Source organism: Nylanderia fulva, unplaced genomic scaffold, assembly GCF_048542155.1.
Source record: "Nylanderia fulva isolate GAGA-0341 unplaced genomic scaffold, ASM4854215v1 Scaffold28, whole genome shotgun sequence".
Classification (NCBI taxonomy): Eukaryota; Metazoa; Arthropoda; class Insecta; order Hymenoptera; family Formicidae; genus Nylanderia; species Nylanderia fulva.
The window spans coordinates 440,283-459,716 of NW_028190347.1; the positions used below are offsets into that span (position 1 = coordinate 440,283).

Sequence of the window (19,434 nt, forward strand, 5' to 3'; positions counted from 1 at the left end):
ATCAACGTTCACACATTAAAAAATGTATTATATATTGTCAAATAAAATTCTTCTTTATCTTGACAGTTTTCGATAATAATTCCATACAGTTCTCGTAAAACTTTACATACACTAATGAATCGTCAATCGCGAGAGAATTATTTTCTTAAATATGCTTAAAGTCAAATATATTTAGTTTTATACTTTAAACTTTTCGTCGATTTATTTTATTATTTACTAATTATTTTATAAAAATTGTATGAAAAAAAAATTATCTGTTATATATCTGTCAAAATATGTTTGAGATTGAATATATCTTATATTATGAAATTTTATTTTTTTTCGCCTACTTAAATATAATGCGTCATTTTTTCGAAAAGAATAATACACGAGTCGAATAATAAAAACAAAAACAGATAAACGTGATATATGGATCATTTAATAATAATAAATATGTTTGGCGGGACTTTGACATTATTTATGTATTATTGCGTGTTTTATGTAATTTATACGATCGAAATTTATCGCGCAATTTTACAAAGCAACAACGTACATATTTTTAGATGCCACATTCTGCGGGATTTTAATTTTAACTCGTATATTTATTCAGATTTATATTACAAATAGTAATCCGCCGCGATGAATTTGATCACACGATTTTCGAACGTTGAATGAATCATGAGATTTTGTGCGATTGTAATTTCTTCATTTGTTCTCATAATATCATAATAATTAATATAATTAGTTTGCGTACATGAATAAATGACAAGAATGCTGCAGAAGCATATATGTACATGTAAAAAATTTTGCAGCTATCATATTTTACTGATTAGTACGCGATCGTAATTAATCATTTTGTCATTCATATTTTCGCCAGTGAGTGCCACGAAGTAGCAAAGAATGAATAAAAAAGAAGAAAATCAGAAATGAATTTCGACTTAGAGAGAATTTTCTCTTAGAATTTGCCCTGAAAATCATGGTAATTAATCGTGGAACAATGTGATATTGGAAGAATTTTATAAGAATTTCTCTGATTAATATTTACCACAAAGAAAAAATATATAATATCTACTATTAAATTTAAATTAATATTTACCGCAACAAAAAATATTAATATGTATATACATAGTAAAATTAATCGATCATATTTTATATCTTATTGTGGCAAATATTAATTTTTTTAATGTGACAAATATTTGAGAGAAGAGAATCTTTTTTAAAAATTCCTTCAGTACCACGATTACCGTGATTTTCCCGGATAAATTCTAAGAGAAAATTCTCTCCGTGAAGCACTGCGTTTTCCAATTAGCACTGAATTATCCGTTTCGTACGTGTACGTACGAATGCACGTGTGCATGCACATGTGCATGCGTTGCAATTGCATTATATATAGAAAGGGAGAAACGCATCGCTCTCCCATTCTGCGACGACGTGATAGGAGACGCGATAGAGGACGACTGTCGCTCTAATGTTGAGCGGCTCTACTGACCTGGCTTCTCATAGGATCCGTATTAACTTGACACATGTACGTGCCGGAGTCGTTCGGTTGAACGTTAGTCACGTGCAGCTTCCATGTGTTATGGCCGTTGTGAGTGACGGACAAGCGTGGATTGTGCGCCACCATATGCGTGTGAATGGCCAAAATCGCACGCGAATCCGACTTTATCCAGGCGACCTGCGCATGACGTAACAAAATCGCTCATTTCGGCCGTAATGGAGAACGGGATATCGTGTATGCAGTTTTTAAATATAGACACGATATTTTCAAAATTTTGTACGCGCGATATAAAAATTAAAGAAGACGTATGTAACTCTCGTATATACCTTTTGATCGCTAAAATTAATTCTGTCCATTAATTATTTAACATTTTGACACGATCAATATTCGCCATGAATTGATTTCGAGTTTGACAAATTATATCTTGCAATGTTGTGTAAATATTTTATAGTAACCATTCTTTATAAACGATTTTTCGTACTCGCATTCGAATATTAAAATATTTTCATATCGCTAGCAATCGTGATAGTTGAAAAATGTATATTTAATTTACCTCGCGAATGTTGTCAAATAATATTTTCCTTTGATATTTGCGCGACCAACAGAGTAAATATGCATATGTACGTAAGCGATTGATAAATAAAAAAAAAATCGATAAACTAATTTTTCAGAAAATTTGAATTGCGCCGACAGTGATTACATAATCCGAGATGAAAATTTCACAAATAATTATGTATCGTATATTGAATATAACTATTAAAAAGATCAATAATTCGATTATATGGAGTATAAGTTTCAAGAAATTTGGTATATATAAATCAAACGCGATACATTATATTTTTCTAACTTTATATAATCCATAATTCTTTTCCACACAACGCCATAGTAATACCTTTTTCTTGTGTAAAGGCAACAAAAGGATGCCATAAAGATAAATAACGCGTGGAAAGAGAGATTTCTCTTTTTCGCGCGGATGCGAGGGCTGCGTTTTACAGAAGGAGAGAGAGAGAGAGAGCGGGAAAGATCCGGCGACTTTGCGCGAAAAGGGCCGGGATGGACCCTTCATTAGTACCGGATGCGGTGCTTAAAAAGCATCGCGGTGCTTGCGAAAGGCGCTTATCGGTATTCATACCGGTCGGTGACGCACTCGGGGCTTTGCACTCTCAAATTCCGCCCGGGTTTACTCCATCACCCTTCCTCGGGCTCCTCCTTCCTCTCGCGCTCCTGGTCGACAGCTCGATCTGTCATATTTCAGATGAACGGTAGCGGAGCCATGGGGAGGAAGAGGGCGAATGAAAGGGCTTTTAAATCGCGAACAAAAGCTCTCGCGTTGCCGAGTTTCGATCAATTTAAGATGCACATAAATGCGCGTGAAAGGATATGGCGATCTACCTGTTGGAAATACGTATATATAGGCTCTTGTCGCGCCGGAATCTCCTTCCCTCTGGGGATGATCCTTCGTGGATCAAGGGTAATTGGCAGGTGTCCTTATAGACATTCGATATGAGATCTGACGCGCGCGACTATAGATCTATAATATTACACATCTCGGAGTATTGCGGTTACGACGGTGTTTAACTGTATATTAATTTAGTATACATATGTACACAATACTATATATATATATATATATATATATATGTTGCGGAATTTCTCATTTCTCTCAATTAAATTTGCATCTGTACGCATATCTCCAAATAAAAGAAAAATTCGTTATCTATCTTCGAAATATGACACTTTAATTCTGGACGGAGAGAATTTTCTCTTAGAGTTTTTCCTGAAAATCATGGTAATCGTAGAACAATACGGTATTGAATGAATTTTAAAGAGAGTCTCTAATTAATATTTTTACTACCAATAAAAAATATTAATATCTACCATAATAAAATATAAAGTATCATAAAATATCATTTCATATAAAATTCTTCCAAATTTTATATGAGTTTCTATGATTAATATAAAATTTGAAACAATTTTATAAGTTTCTCTGATTAATATTTACCACAATAAAAAATGTTAATATGTTCATAGTAAAATTAATCGAACATATTTTATATCTTATTGTGGTAGATATTAATATTTTTTTATTGTAGTAAATATTAATCGGAGAGGCTCTTATAAAATTCTTCCAATATCATATATTGTCCCACGATTACCATGATTTTCATAAATTCTAAGAAAAAATTCTCTGAGTATATTTAAGAAACAAAAAGAAAATGAAGTACATTTCTTGATATATCTCTTAATTTAAAACGAACTTTAGTGTCGTAACTCAATTCTCATCTAATTGCAAGGTTTGAATTCCCGTGGAGAGACACTGAAAGCTTTGGATACAGCTGCATCAGTTCGCTACATAGGACTGTAGCAAAGGGTTAAATTTCTGAGATTAGATGTTGCGGGATATATGAGACACAGTTATGTGTAACGCGACGACGAAGGGCTGCCAAATTAAACAGCTTTCAATGCACCACATATATATATATATATATGTGGTATATATATGTATATACGTACACGCGCCTTTTTGTTTACGCGGCAAATTTCGTTTTATTTTTTAAGCAATTAAATATACCTCTTCGCGTAAACACATAACTTCTCTGATGCGGAAGATAAAATATATGCATAAAATATCGCGTGCAAATAAAGTCACCCGAAAAAATCTATATTGATTAAACAAAACAGAGAGTGTAAAAATATAATATTTCGCGTACGCGAAACTTCTCTGCGTCAACAATATACCTAAACGAGATATGGGAAGTGAAACAAGATTTAGATGGTAAACAAGTTATCGGAATCATTTATCGGAAATTCAACAGAATTAATATTAAAGTTTTCGAAATTCTACGTAGGAACATACAGGCAAATATACAATATTGAAAATATCAAGAAAATATAAAAACTACATATATAGGTAAATATAGATTTTTTATATTGCAATTTGTGGACTTTATCTTTTTTTCGCAATTTTTGTCTCGCGAGTGGCAATTGTCAGGCCTGGATTTTACATATAGACATTGTTAATCAAAACATTTCAAATAAATTATTTTATCATTTATCTCGAAAAAGAATGAATATTTTTGATTATACGAATTTAAATATTTGACACTGATATTTATGCATATCGATAAAAACATATTCTCCGCACGGTTCTCCACCTATAATCGCCATTCTGCTGAAATGCGTAAGATGCATATAAACGATGTCGCAAAGTCAGCACAATTGCGCGAAGAGGGTGAGAAGGAGAGCTCGGTGGCAAAAATCAGGGCTATTCACCGACGCTATATTAGCGGATCTGATTTATGTTCTTTCTTCTGTCATTTCCTTTCTTTCTCCAGAGAGAAAGAGAGATAGAGCAAAGACGGCAAAGGGGGTAAACTCTTCGGGGCACAGCCGCGAGCGAGAGGACATCTCTTCTTCCGCTAAAACCACCCTGCAAACACGCTCCGGCACCGTTAGAAACGCGATAGAAACGATTGTCGCTATCCGAGCGCGCAATCAAACTTAGACTTCTTCTTGGAAGTGAATTACTCGCCGAGTCTGTCCCAGAAGGGATTCCTTCAACCCCTCTGATATATACAATCGAACACTTCCTTCACACGTAAACGCACACGTGAGTGGCTGCACGTGAGTGACTGACACATGGATGCACAGAGGCCGAACGTTTTCGTATTAAATCATGATCAATATACTGGCAGAATCGCCCTGAAAAACGTGCAAACTGCTGCCTCGCGGCTAAATTAGACCCGACGTCCGATAAAATAAAGGTATATAAATGTTGAAAAATGCGTGAAATTGCAATGATCGTTGTTATAATGGCAAATTCTTCATTTAATTTAAACGTGATTTCCCTTCGGTAAAAATTCCAAGGTAATTCTCGAGTAATTAACGGTTGAAAATAAAAGAGATCTCTTCGCAAACCTTCGTTTTACGGAAGAGCAAATAGACAAGAAATCTGAAATCTATAACTAATTTCAAGTAGACTTTACTTTAATAGAATTTTAATCTGAGATTTAATTGCGAAGATATTCAAAATTAAAAATTGATAGATAGTAATAAATATAATGACGAATGTGATGAGACAAAATTTCAATTCAGATTCATCCAAAAGCTATCATTTTTTGATTTAATTTTTGAATTGATTTTATATTATTTTTCTGAGATTTAAAGAGACTCGAGCATATACAGAATTTTTCATCGACAATAACGTAAACTTAACGTTCGATTTTTATGTACTTATATATAGTCATTGCATATTGTAAACGGAGGAAACTGTACAGCGAAACCGATCGGAATAGCTAGTTTAGTCGATACGTACGCGATGTTCTACGATTCCACGTTGCCTCGACGATACACATTCTCTTGTCTTTTTGTCTTTGGAAAATACATCGAATACTCGATGGTTCCGCTTGATTTGCATTGTTTCGCTATGCAGATCCAAGGAAAACATCTTGACGTTTGTGGCGTCGCTCGCGGCTTCTCTCTTAGGAGTTGAGGAGGATATACTTGTCGAAGAATACTTGTGACATTTTTACTAGAACTAAGTTATCTCTCTATATACGAATTGGCCTTTCCTATCGTAACATAACATAACGGCAGTACTAAAAGCAATACACGAGAGTTTAGTATAATGTGACAACGTTCAATAAAATTGATGGATAGCCTTCGCGTGAATTCAACTGAAAATAGTCTCCGCGTGAGTTAGAAAACAATAAAAACAATTTATAAATAAATAAACATTTTTTACATCTTGGAAATTTTCGATTATATTAATTTTCGGTTTGGAAATTTTATAATATAATAAATTGTGTTCGAGAATCAAATTAATTATTGTGAAAAAATGTATGAATGTTTTGATGTGTTTTACTTCTCTCGCGATTTCTTATCATTCGAAAAATATTTTTTTATATTTTTGTGAGTTGCTGTTTTCTTATTAGACGATTGACATTCGCTTATTCCAAGCACTTGGTAGCGTGTCACTTTGCAATGGAACATTTCGAATTAACAAAAGTAATAGTTTATAATAACTGACAATAGAATAAGACAACTACGTGTTATTAAACTCAAATATTATCCGATATAATTATACCGGAATAATTATAATAACATATAATTCGGTATATTTAGGCCACATTACCAACTATTTCAAGCGATGGCCCTAATCGACTACCTAATTACACGCGCGTTACAGAGCACGAGTACATTTACCTTGTAAGACTGAAGATGATTAACGACACAGGTGAAGGAGACGTCGCGACCTTGAGTGACCGTATGATTTTCCAAGAGTGCCAGAAACTCGGGCAGGACCTCGGATTTGGGCGGCGTTTGACCTGAATTATGCAATTAACGATTATATGCGCTAACGATTATGGCTAACGATCCACAAAGTTAATCCTTAATTAGCGCCGTCGACCATCAACTTGCCGCCGATACGCCGTCGTTACGAATATGATGTATGAACGGCGTATTAGAGGAAATTTCGGGAATGGGTGCCGAATGCCCGTCACCTTTTTGCGCCGTCAACAAAATCTCATCGTTTATGCATGTAATGAGCGACTGGTCAAACACACCTCATCGCTCGATAATCACGATTCTTTTTATACGTCACGCATATTTAATATGTCGCTGACTAGTGTCATTTGTGATAACTTAGAAAAAATCTTGATTTTTGACAAATATTAATTTTAAAAAACTACAAAAATTTATATAAAAATTAATTTTAAGAAACTACAAAAATTTTATTAGCTTCTAATGCAATAGATAACAATTCGTTTATATTGCGTATTCTCTCCTAATTTGTTATTGCATATAAATATACATATAGAATGAGGTGCGTAAAATTAAATGAGTCGATTAAATAAAAAATATTATTGTATTCTCAAAAATATTAATAATATGAAAAAAATTTATTAGATCGAATTGAAGAGTTAAAATCTTTGCATCTCTCTTTGATGAAAAATGTTAAGAAATTTGGGATTAATAATTTTATTTTCAATAAACTTATATATTTTTTAATATCCATATTTAAACAATGTTTGTTACTAAAGTTTATGTTAGTCAAAATTATGGATAGAAAACAAGCCTTCTAGCAGCTTATTGTGTATACCTTAAAAAATATTGCCCAAATTTTTCAAATCATTAATATTATAGAAAGTAAAATAAATCATCTTTCACAATCATTCATCACACTTTACGAATCTACATTATATATATACTATATATATCTAATTGCAATAAGTTTGATAATTTTTTATCACATCCTTTTTTTCCCATTTTATTATTCTATTATTATTATTCCAAATTTTCTGAAATAATTATTCTTATATTGTATTCCATAATACGCAAAAAAGTAGCCGTAAAAAAGTGTTTATTGGTAATATCGAATTTTTATCGATCCTTTAGTCAACGACATTCACTTTCGCGTGGCGAAATATTAATTCGCGACATTACGTTTTACGCGGAAATCGCGCATTGATCATCATCGCAATAACAGGATGGACTATAATGGGCAAAAAAAGGAAATGTATTCTTCCTATATCCTTTCCGGTTAACTTCTCGAAGCGAACACGCGAGCATAAAGGAAAGGGGAGAAAGTTTCGCGAGAAACGAGGTGTTTATTAATCACGTGGAACACGGCCGAGCGAAAGTTCGCTGACTTGTGGAGTAATCATCATCTATCATGATCTATCGCGTGGAAAAGCTACCGCGAAGACCAGATAGCATTTTTGTTAGTTCGTACATGCGAGTCGAGTGCTCGACGATCTATGCATTACGATTCGTGTCCTTTTTGTGTAACGAGAAATCAACGTGATAGGAACATATCGAATAAAACACAAAACTTCAATGAAATGATTCGATAATAAAAAGACTGAGAGTTTCAAAATTTGCATATAAATTGCAGTTACGTATTTCTTGTGCTCTTTTATAAAAATCTATTTCCTAAATAAGTTTTGCTAAAAGAAAATAAGAGTTTCTAATTTTCTTACATTCGCGAATTAAAATCGATTGATTAATTTATATAGGACACATTTTAGATTTTTCTTTGAGATCGAAATAAAATATTATTTCTAAAGATACTTCACAATTTATATATATATATCTGATCACGCGATAAATCAATAGCAGTAATAAGTAAATAAATGCAACGATGGAACATTTTTCTCCGAAGCCGAAGAAAAGTCGGCGGCTTGTACCACTTTGCAATTCTTGCTTCTTTTTAAGCGGGGGATTCTTTTTAAGCTTTCGCGGAAACGCGAGGCTACCGATAGCGATGTCTCCGGAAAGATTCCATTTGATTCTTACCGAAACTGGAGCAAAGAAAGGCGGCGCAAAAGTAACGGGCACGATACTGTCGCAGTGATCGGAGGAAGGGAAAAAGGGAAGAAATTCTGTGATTCTCTCCGTGCGGATTAAAAACTCGTAACTTTTGCTTCTCCTCTCTCGTATATCTCTCCCGACTGTGATTCTTTTTTTTTTTCGATTTCTCAAAGGATCTACATCGAGAAGATACTTACTTACCTCCCTGAAAGCGGTATATTCAAGTCTTACCGAGACTGACGTGGAGAAAAGCAGCGATAAAGACGCACAGTGCGATGTTCTGCGATGCCATGCCATAGGGTAAGCCATACGCCATACGTACTGTAATGAGAATCATCAGAATATATTCAAGTCATTTTTTTTCGAAATAATATATAATTGGAAATTGGGTGGTCTAACCACCCGAAAAAAAATTTTTTATATATAAAATTAATATAAAATTATATATAGAAATATATAAAATTATACATATAATCGCAAAATTATATATGAAATATGTCCATACATAATTAGATAAAAGTGCTTTTTATATATAATTATATAAATTTATATCTATATAATAAACAAGTATTTCTTCATATATATTATATATAAATATATGTTTCATACCATATATAATTTGACATTATATATTGTATATGAACCCTTATAATTTATTTCCTTTTATGCATTTCTATACTTGTAAATTATTATCGTCTATGAACGTAAAAAAGAAATTTTATGACTGTGTAAAAAAAGATCACAATCACACAATAATCAAGAAATACTCCGTTTTAATGAAAGAAGTAACCCTATGTATTCACAGTGACATCCGCATTGATTTACCTTATCATACTTACATTTTTTTGCAAATCTTAGCTTTCAAAATTTTGAAAGTTTCGACTTTTTGTATACACTGAAAAAAATTATAAAATTAATAAATATTTATTTCAATACTGCCTTATAAATCATTTATTTGAACGAAATGTCTGTTTTTAAAAGAATTTTCATACATCAAATAAATATTTGTTCACATCAAATCAATATTATTAGTTTCAAATAAATAATTTATAAGGCAGAGCATCGAAATAAATATTTATTCGAATTCAATAAATTTTTTTCAGCGTAGAGTCAAAATAAATTAAAATTTTTCTCACCATATAAAATTTTGCAAGCGAAAGACATTCGATATAGAGAAGGCTACCGCGACAAGGGGGTAGAAAACTAAGAGAAAAGGAGGATCGAAATCGAGAATTTCTCGACGTACGTGTCGACTCGGAGATCGAGAGGGAGGAAAAAAGGAGGACGGAGAAGAGTCGGCTCCGAATCGCGTGAATATTAACTCGACAGTTGGTCGCCACATAAACGCCAACCCCCTGATATATTCCCGTTTGCCACGTCGAGCGGCCAGCGTCGCAATAATACTCTCGAGGACGGCATACCTCCACCGTTCTTTCCCTCTCGCGATTTGAGGACACGTGCGTGTACGTACGCAGACGAATATATGTTACGTATAGTAACGTAACTTACCCAGTCCAATTTATGACCTCGGTCGACCTTCACCTCCGGTCCACCAAAAATTCCGCTGTTATATATACGCGTGTTTGAGCTAAACGATATCAGTTAATAAAGGCGACTTCTTTCCTCTCTTTCTCTTGGTCTTTTCCGTCTGGGGACCGGTTTAATATCCGTTGACATATTAGAACACATATTAGGAACATCAAATTCTGGAAGAACTGGCGAGACCCGGGACAACATTTTTTATATGTAACAATATAAAATTATATAGAATATATAAAAGTATACATATCACCGTAAAATTATATACGAAATATGTCCATACATAATTAGATAAAAGCTTTTTATATACAATTATATAAATTTATATATATATATATATATATATATATAATAAATAAGTATTTCTTCATATATATATATATATATATATAATATATATGTTTCATATATAATTTGACATGATTATATATATGAACCCTTATAATTTATACATATATAAATTTATATAATTATGTATAAAAATGGACATATTTCACATATAATTTTACGATTATATGTATAATGATACAATTATTTATATATAAAAAATGTTTTCCCGGGGAGGAATGATGTACGAATATATGTGTCGGTAAATGTGAAAGTAGAATCGTGTATTACATCCCTGTATATGAGGACAGATGGGCAGTCTCGGGTCGGGATATCAAAAGGCTCTTTGATTTCAAACGCGCAAGTTCGTTCCTTACACAAGCACATTTAACTATTTCCTTCCGATAGGTAATCAAGCGTACACGTTTACGTCCGCGGTGGTTTGAAAATCATAGGGGAGAATTTAGATGTATAATTTACTTGAAAGCGCGTGTTTAACGGCTAACGTATATATGTATACGTAATACAACATAATTAAAATATGATCGTTCGTGGCATTTAATTAATTGAATATTATGGACACACATACATACACACACACATGCACACATTAATGTACATATCTACCATATATATTTAAAGAAAATGATATTATCGTCGATCAGCGTATCTGCATCCGACATAAAATATTTCTATCTGAGTGTTATTAATAATGAATAAAAATAAGCAATGCTTAACTTTAAAAATATTGGTTTACATAATAATTGCAAGATTGTTTACTATTGATTTATTAAATTTTCAGTTATTAAATCTAATGGGATTAATATTATTAATATAGGATTTTGCATAGTCTATTTTTGATTCTTATTAGTCTCTTACATGTGAAAATTTTATTTGAAATATGAAATATCCAACAAGATAAATCGTTAATTGTCAGTCTAAATTAAAAGCAAGATTGTTAAGTAATTGACTACACTGACCATAGATGAATATCTTTATTCTAGCGACGTTTCGAAACGTTTCGAATTGGACGTATGAAAATATAAGAAATGTAATATTTATATATATATATATATATATATATATATATATATATACGTATGAAAATATAAGAAATGTAATATTTATATATATATATATATATATATATATAAATATTACATTTCTTATATTTTCATACGTCCAATTCGAAACGTTTCGACTAGTCGCTAAAATAAAACGTCGCTAGAATAAAGACATTTATCTATAAGTCAGTGTGGTAAATTACTTAACAATCATGAAATATCCAATTGCATGGCTTTTCTAAACAAGCTTGAAATTATTTCGATTGAACGTATAAAAATATAAAAAATGTAATATATATATATAATATTATTATCTTTCATATAAATTGAAATTTAATATTTCATATAATTACAAAATGATTATAAATACATAAAAAATTGCAGAATATCTATTGAATTTTAAATTCTTCAATCTCATTTCTAGCAGATTTTACATTAGCGATAGCAACACTTCTTCTATCGAAAGAAAGAGTTCTCCCCCAAAACAGAGGATAATTTTCGTTAACTGGTCTTTCGCTTTTTCGCCCTTAGCTAGTATTTCCCAATCTCACATTATCTCTCTCTCTCCTTTTTTCTCTCGAGATTGTTTTAGCACTTTCGATTCTTCGGAAAAGAAATAAAAGCCACCACAGTGGTATCACCCTATATCCCCGTTCGTTTCATCAAATCCACCCTACCGGAGCTATTACTAACGCGTTTCCATAGCGGCACCTTTTATTTCGATTCCTACTCCTTTTTCCTTTTACACGCATTTCACTTTTCTCGGTACAATCCTCACGTGCACTTAACGAACACACTTCTCTCGGCGTTCACTTCCTGTGCTCTTTTGCATACGGCTAATCTTCTCACCGGATTTGCCGGCGGTCCGTTTCTTTATGTGCCCCCACCCGAGAAGAAGTAAATATTCAGAGTTCTTCGTTACAAGGGGATCGCCGGATCTTTTCCGCCCGCGAGGGTTTATTCCTCTCTTAATATCCGCGCTAGCAATCAAGAATATCAGTTTAGTGAGACAAATAACTTGGCGCTTTTAAGAACATCTGTTTTACTTTCTTTCGAAATATAAATTTCAATCATAATTAAATCTAATTACATTAATAATTACAAGTGTTAGAAGCACGAGAAAAATTAATTTAGTGCGTTGCATTTATCTCGTGCATTTAAACTGTATTTAGAAAAATTAATTTTAAATGCAGTTATGTAAAAAATATATGTATGAAAGTATGTAAATGTTATTAGATTACATTCTAATATTTTATATTTCATGATTTTTTTTCGTGAAACCATAAACAAGAAGTAAAAAAATATACAAAGTAATTTTTTTTAAGAAGACAAAATAATCTAACAATGTTCACATCTTTGTACTTTATGTACTTTCAAGATTTATTCATAAGATCTTCAATCAACTTTATAATTATAATCGTTAATAATTAAAACTTGTTGAACCAACATCTCTGGATTATTCCTCCGTTTAATTTTAATACTCGATGACAAAAATGATTTTCTGTTTCGCACCTGCACATTTTGTGTAAGCTCTTTACACGCTTATCTAATATCGTGCGTGACAAGAGAACGTAATTAATTTGATAATCCATACATTGATTCAACATTGAATTGGCTGTCTTTTGACAAATAATATCGCACCTTTGCGTCTGCAAATGTTATATGTGAGTCCATTAGAGTAATTCACATGCCACGATTAGCAAGGCACTGAAACGTTATAAAGCTGTACGTAAAGCTATCAAGGAAATCGAGTTTTGGCGTGAGAAATGACGTGAATACATCAATCGTCAATAATGCGCCTATTAAGGATTACTATTCCAAAGTAATCCATTAGGTCATAGCATGCGCGAAATATCGGATTTTGGAAGTGGCAGTATCGTAGAATATATCCATTAATATATATATATAATCGAGATGTATATATATATATACATCTCGATTAATAGAATAATATAAAAAATGTGTATGTGGAATGAAATATAAGATTCAAGGCGTATCGAATAACGATATATATTAATACGAATAAAAAAAAGATATAACATCATTAAATACAAAAAAATGGCAGGATTTAGTTTTCCAAGTACTCAAATTACAACGGAATTGGCAAAATGTTCCGATTATTCTATAAATATTCGATTTCAATCACTAATTATAAAGATACCGGGTTATCTCGAATCGCGAATGAAACAATGATAAATGCATTTCTCAAACATACCCCCGGAATGGTTTCGTAACAAAGAAATTTGATCAATCATCCTCTCGACATTCATGAATGGGAGATTTATCGATTCCTTTCTCCGCCGAAGGTGATGTATATCATTTAGCTGAAAAAAATGAAGCGCTTTCTCTTCCCCAATAAAATTTCACCCCCGATACGAAGAGACGGACTACGAAACTTCCGCAGCATATTTATCCGTTCATCCGACTTGACCTAACAATAAGAAACTGCAGTTTCCCTCATTCTCTTTCTTACTCGCATCCGCTTCATTTCTATACTTTTGTTCTTTCTCCATTTCTGCCTCCTTTCTTCTCTCTCGCCGATCGCGAAACTTTCCTTAACGTCAAGAAGAGCGCGGGAATAGCGATTGATTATTAATAAGGTGCTGTGCACTGTGACGGAGGGATTTTCGAGGTGACTTGAGGGATTTTCGTAACCGCGCTTGACTTATCGCTACTTAATACGCGCTTATCACGTCGATATAAGTTGCGAAAAAGTTTAATGCGAATTTTGCAATTCGCCGTATCTTCCTAAGCTCAGATTTAACCTCACGAGAGAACTCATAATTTTTTCAAGATGACGGAGAGATCGTTACTCGGATGTTCCTACTGCCACTGTTTTTGTCTATTCCAACTCTAATAAATCAGTCGAAAAAATATATATATATTAGTGTTGATTATAATATTATAATTTTATTGTCGTATTATATTTTATTCTCTTTGTGAGAAACAAATTTTTTGAACACAGGATATTAAACTTTCTATTATATAAAAAAATTTAATTATATATAATTTATTTAATTATATTAATTGTATAATTTATATATAATTAAATATTTTTTTATAACATATATAACATTTTTTATATCTTATTTCATTCGCGATCTGATAATTAGATAATGATTCTTGCACGTATGCGCGTGATTCTACATATTTATAGTATTTTCGGTATCGAATTCCATGCCTGACAAACTTCTACACAATAACCACATCCACGTTATGTATAGTACTGCAACAACCAAAACCCGCACTACGGCATATTAAATTTCTTCGCTAACTATGTATTATACTACCGATTATACAGGATCCAATATAATTACGGCAGTAATTATAACGTCTCATTATTGACGTTCTTTGCGATTTATAATAGGATGCATATAAGATTGTCATAACGCTCTCTCGTTATACTCACTCGATATACATAATAAAAGTTTACGAATGCAAAAAAAATACAACGATGTATCATATCACATACGAAGTTACAAACAACTTCAACTATAAATTCAATAATACGTGATTTTTATTTTCGCGCGTTCTTGTTTCGAAAATGCTCATGTACAGTTGAAAAAATAAAATAATGAAATGCTTCCTCAACAGAGAAACATTCATATTTAAAAATTTATTATAAACATTAATTTAATCGTGAAAGAGACATATTTATTTCTGTAAATAAAAATAAAAATTTACTTTCATATCTAGAATCTAGCATAAAGATATAATAGAAAAAAATGACAATTTAAGACATATAATCATATAATGATCAAAGCTGGGACATTTAAATTCTTCATAAAATATAAATATTATTCGATAATAATAGTTTGTTTAAATTTTACGTTTAATTTTACATCTCATTTTATCTTTATGGTCAAAATGTGTATTATTTTATTTTTTTGTAAATTAAATCGATGAATGACAGCATAAGACTTTGAAAAAAATGTATAGGTAATAAAATTCACAATAAATCTAAAATTACGTATATATATATATATATATACGAGCAGTAGTATTTTACGAGATACAACAAAAAAAAACAAATCCTATACCAAAAAGGTATATGACTAAACGACTGTAATAACTGTATTCGCTTTGTATTATATTACTGTCGTCAAATATTCAACTAACAAATATCGCGAAAAATTCAGATTAAAACAAATCTCGATAACGCCGCACATCACTGCGTGCGTAATGCACAGGTGTAATAAAATATACGCTATAATATTATGCGACAAATATTCTATCCGAATGAATTTTTTGCCCTTGCATATATATATATATATATATGTATATATATGTATATAACTCCGTCAAACTCACGATCTCTAAATTTCTCTCCACGCTCAGGCGAACTTGTCGGCCAACTTTTTCCCTCCCCATCACTTCTCCTCCTCCTGAAGCTTAAAATAAATATTCCCTCACGATATCGCTGCGCGAGCTACTTTACTAATTATGTTACAAGGATTGCCACTGAAGTTCCTGTAAAAGAAGTTATATGTCCGTCTGCGTTCGCCAGCTTTTCCGGAGTCGGAGTCACCCTCTCCTGCTCTCTCCCGTTAAACTTAATTTACTATCTTTTAGTATCTGACTTTTGTCAGCGGGTCATCTCTTCGTTTTGGTTTTCGTGTCGTCCGCTGAACAAATCGTGACAAGTCGTGCCGGTGATATACCCTGCTTCTATATAAAATATATCAGACGAATTTAAATTGTTCTGCTTACATTTGTTTACTACGGACGTCCCCGTGGCAATAAACATGAATATTTAGTCATCGTTTGATACGTCGCGACCAGCATTATTAAGTCGTTCTTATCGGACAAACATGTCGTAGAATAATGCCAAGCATGTCGTTAACAGCGAACGATATGTCACTCTTGCACGAAATATATTTCTAGAACAGGTATTTTTGCATATATTTTTACGCGCGCAGAGAATTAGAATTCACCCTCTCTTATTCGAGAAAGAATATAAAACCCCTATTAATTCTTAAAAATGTTTCCTCTTTTCGTTTGTTCATCAAATATGTGCATATAATATACAGATGAGATTCACGAAAAAATTAAAAATGTCTTTAAATACGAAAGAATAAATATATTCGGCTCGATATTTGAGACCGACTTTCTACTCCTTGACAAATCGTCACTTTTCCATTAACAGCCCTCATCTTATTAGAGTAGGTCGTACGTACTTGTCAAAACTTACATCGCGCTATTCATATGCGGTTGACCATCGCTCAGGGTGACACGAGAGAAGACGGCCGGTGTCGACATATAATGACGAGCGAATGCGACATGAGAAACTCGAATTGCTTTTCTAGCCTCCCTCTCTCTCTCTTGCTCGTTCGCTCTCTAAGTTCCTTAACGTGACACACCGGCATGCAAAGGACGCCGTGAAATAGCAATCGACTATCGATGAGCGTAACACCGTCGTCGTGGAGCAACGGTTAGGATGGGTTTCGTGGGGAATTCGCCTCTCGCGCGACAGAACTTAAGGATTGTGGTCGAAATTGTCTGCGAAGTTAGGAGCAACCCCGTGACTCACCCCGCATCTTGAGGTGCGACCCGCTTGCATACTGCTGTAAAATCTTCGTTTAGCATGCCTCCGAGCGACATTTTCCGCGAGTTCTTCTATATCGCGCCTAGCAATCTCATGGACTGGCAACTTCTCTTGCGAAAAATGTCGGAATATCGGCCGAGGAAGAGGCGATATGCGCTTATGTGTTGCTCTCTGTACCAGATGTTAAATCAAGCCGTAGAAAAATGAAACGCACGAACGAATGCGAGGACAACACATGCGTTTTGACGTGTGCTTAGTCAAACGATAAGATGTTAGGGCGAAAATACTTTTGGTATTCGACACAAAAATCTCCCTTTCTCTCTCAATTACGATATATATGTTGTATTGTTTTTGACAGTTTTGAAAATAGTTACCTCTAATAATGGGTTCTATACAGAGAGAATTTTCTTTTAGAATTTACCCTGAAAATCATAGTGTAGCAATATAATATTGGAAGAATTTTATAAGAGTTTCTCTGATTAAACATTTACTACAATAAGATATAAAATATGTTCGATTATTTTTACCATATATGTATATAATAAAATTGACTATGTACATATTGATTTTTTTATCGTAGTAAATATTAATCAGAGAAACTCTCATAAAATTCTTCCATTACCATATACTGTCTCGATTTTCAGGGTAAATTCTAAGAGAAAATTCTCTCGGTGTAACAATATATAAATAAGTAAAGGATTTTAAAATTTAAAATGTAATATTCTACATAATTGCACGTAATCTAATCATAATCACTGATTAAATTTTTGCTCGCAATTGAGCTCGCAATACATGCAAACGATCCAAATTATCCAGCGATAAATCGGGTCACAACTCGCGAAGAAATCGCGAGAGAAAAAAAAGGCTCAGTAGTGATAAATCGGCGTCGTCAGAGCACTTTGTAACACCGGGGGTGTTGCATATAGATATATAGATATATCCGGCCACCTTTCCCCTTCTCAACATAAAGCCACCCCCGTAACAGGGTTCGGTGACATTCAAACGTCGAGTGGCGCACCGGCATTGTGTGTATTTGTGCGTGTGTGTGTGTGTGTGTGTGTCACTGATCCCCCGGTAATACAGCGTGATGGATTTGTAACGCGAATGAAGCGAGAGAGATGAGACGAAAGCGCGAACCCCTCATGGAGAATTAGTAACATAGAATGAGAAAAGAACGCGTAGGTGCATGACTCTCAGCTGTCTCAGCTGTGATGAGTGCTTGCCTGGCGAACGAAAGGGCTTCGCGAAAAATGCAGTCGCGCATCTCGATGCATGCAACTCCCGTATTCGAGATTCGTCAAATAGCGAAATATTATTATATCAAGAAATTAGTTTAATATTTTGATAACATATTTCAATATTGTATGACGTTCTGTAATTATTATTCTTTAGATCTGTCTGTATAATTAACTAATACAGTTTCCACCATTTGATATTCATGACAAATAATTTATACTTTTTCTAAATTTATTTTTCTAATTCTGTTGTAATATTTTTAAGAAATTTTAAGATAAAACTTTAGGACATTTATTTTTACAATTAATTTTACTTTTACGAATTTAATTAAATACAAGTCACAATTGCATACATAAATTCACACAAATTAAATACTTGTTTTCGTATATCGAAAAAACACATGAATGAATAAAATATTACATTTGTTCTTTTTTCTTTTATCCCCTTTATAAAAAATAGCAGATGTATTAATAAAAAGGATAAATTCGATAAAAATCAAGCCAAAAATAAAACTCATGATATTGTTATAAAATAATAAAATATGGTTTAAAAATTGCAGAGACGTGTGTAGATGCATACAAGACATAACGTATTGAGATATACGGGTGACAAAAGTGTGCTGAGAGTAAACGAGGGATGCAAGCAGCGGAATTAAAAGGTACGATGGAAGAAAACTGTAAAAGTAACACTCGTAACTCGACCAGGATCGATACATGATTTCCTCGGTTCGTTCGCGAGGTAACGAACAATCGGTTTCATGACGAGAACGGGAGTCGAAGAATTGGAGAATTTGTTACTTCTCAGACGCCGCACAAAGCGGATCCGATGGGATTGTGGGTAGAACGGAGGAATTGATGCTCGCGCAAGTAACCTAATGCCGAATCGAGAGAGAATAACACGAAGCTGTGACGAGAGAGAAGTTTATCCGAGGT

General features: G+C 33.1%; 1 protein-coding gene across 8 annotated transcripts in view; it reads right to left on the reverse strand.

The window, feature by feature from the left end:
• The window catches only part of LOC114939171 (lachesin), a 38,306-nt gene that overhangs the window by 5,227 nt on the left and 13,645 nt on the right, over window positions 1–19,434 (reverse strand). For 3 of the 8 annotated variants that reach the window (XM_029313398.2, XM_029313399.2, XM_029313397.2), the window contains exons 3-6: window positions 9,023–9,112; window positions 6,683–6,804; window positions 5,793–5,957; window positions 1,469–1,654 (exon numbers count right to left, since the gene is read on the reverse strand). In XM_029313398.2, coding sequence (XP_029169231.1) covers window positions 1,469–1,654; window positions 5,793–5,957; window positions 6,683–6,804; window positions 9,023–9,107 — 558 coding nt within the window. In that variant the 5' untranslated portion in view covers window positions 9,108–9,112. Of the gene's footprint in view, window positions 1–1,468; window positions 1,655–5,792; window positions 5,958–6,682; window positions 6,805–8,992; window positions 9,113–19,434 lie in introns of all 8 variants that reach the window. The other 5 variants (XM_029313401.2, XM_029313402.2, XM_029313400.2 and 2 more) reach the window with 3 other exon arrangements.